This window comes from Buceros rhinoceros, unplaced genomic scaffold (genome assembly GCF_000710305.1).
Source record: "Buceros rhinoceros silvestris isolate BGI_N320 unplaced genomic scaffold, ASM71030v1 scaffold31289, whole genome shotgun sequence".
In the NCBI taxonomy this organism is placed as follows: domain Eukaryota; kingdom Metazoa; phylum Chordata; class Aves; order Bucerotiformes; family Bucerotidae; genus Buceros; species Buceros rhinoceros.
The window spans coordinates 403-1299 of record NW_010430268.1 but is presented as its reverse complement, the minus strand read 5'-3'; the positions used below and the strand labels follow the sequence as shown (position 1 = coordinate 1299).

Genomic DNA, 897 nt, shown 5'->3' with positions numbered 1-897 from the left:
GATTTCCAACCGAGTTTTCCCCATTTTACTCCTAAATCAAGATGGGAAGGGTGCCCACAGGTGTCCTGCACACCATGGCCTTCCCCTAAACCATCGCAGACCCTAAAGCCCCTTGGAGTGGTTCATGCAGCCAGCAGGCCCTCACGTGGGATCTCAGCACACCATTTCTTGCCGCTCCAAACCTACCCTGAATTATAGTTATTTTTTGGAAAGTGTGGTTCTTGAGGCTAGTTTGAAAGGGCAGATTTTAAGAGAAAGAGTTTGTGCAAGTGGAGCAACCACAGCGCCATGGAGACCCTCACATTTTGCAGCTAGCGAAGCGGGTCCAGCAGCGACATCCCAAATATCTTGAAATTCTCCATTTTGCCCTTCACGCCTCCTCGCCCTAATTTTTAGGAGGGTGGCGGGTTGAAATCCTCCCTCTCATACCCCAACCCTGCCTGCGCTTACCGATGTTGGCGTGGCGGGTGGCTGTGGGCGTCCCTCGGCTCTGCAGGTTGTGCAGCATGGGGCTGTCGAAGGGCGAAGAAGTCCAGGTCGTGGCCATTTCGGGACTCATATAAGCCGGGTAGGGGCTGGAATACGAGCTGCCGAACCCCCTGCTGTACTGCTCCCTCCCGTTAGCAGAAAGGTTCAAGGAGGTGCTGTAAGCTGCCGCTGCTTCTCGGGAAGAGGTGGCAGGGATGGGGGTGCTGGTGGAGAAGGAGAACCGAGGTGACACGGGAGGGTGAGAAGATCCAGGGTTGTAAGCGGCGCTTTCGGCTCCGGGTTGAGTCCAGATGGAGTGGCTGGAGACGGGGCTGCCTTGCTGGGAAGAAGCGCTGCTCTGGAGGTATGGCAGGCTGGGGAGCATGGAGGTGACCCTCGTGGTGGGCACATAGACGGGGGACGCTGCGG

General features: G+C 57.0%; 1 protein-coding gene across 1 annotated transcript in view; it reads right to left on the bottom strand.

Moving 5' to 3' along the window:
- Positions 1-311: 311 nt before the first annotated feature.
- LOC104499476 (transcription factor GATA-4-like) overlaps positions 312-897 on the bottom strand; it is an 802-nt gene continuing 216 nt past the window's right edge. Inside the window, exons 2-3 of the mRNA XM_010142986.1 lie at positions 451-897; positions 312-385 (exon numbers count right to left, since the gene is read on the bottom strand). The exon at positions 451-897 is cut by the window's right edge and continues 2 nt beyond it. Coding sequence (XP_010141288.1) covers positions 312-385; positions 451-897 — 521 coding nt within the window. The remainder of the gene's footprint in view (positions 386-450) is intronic.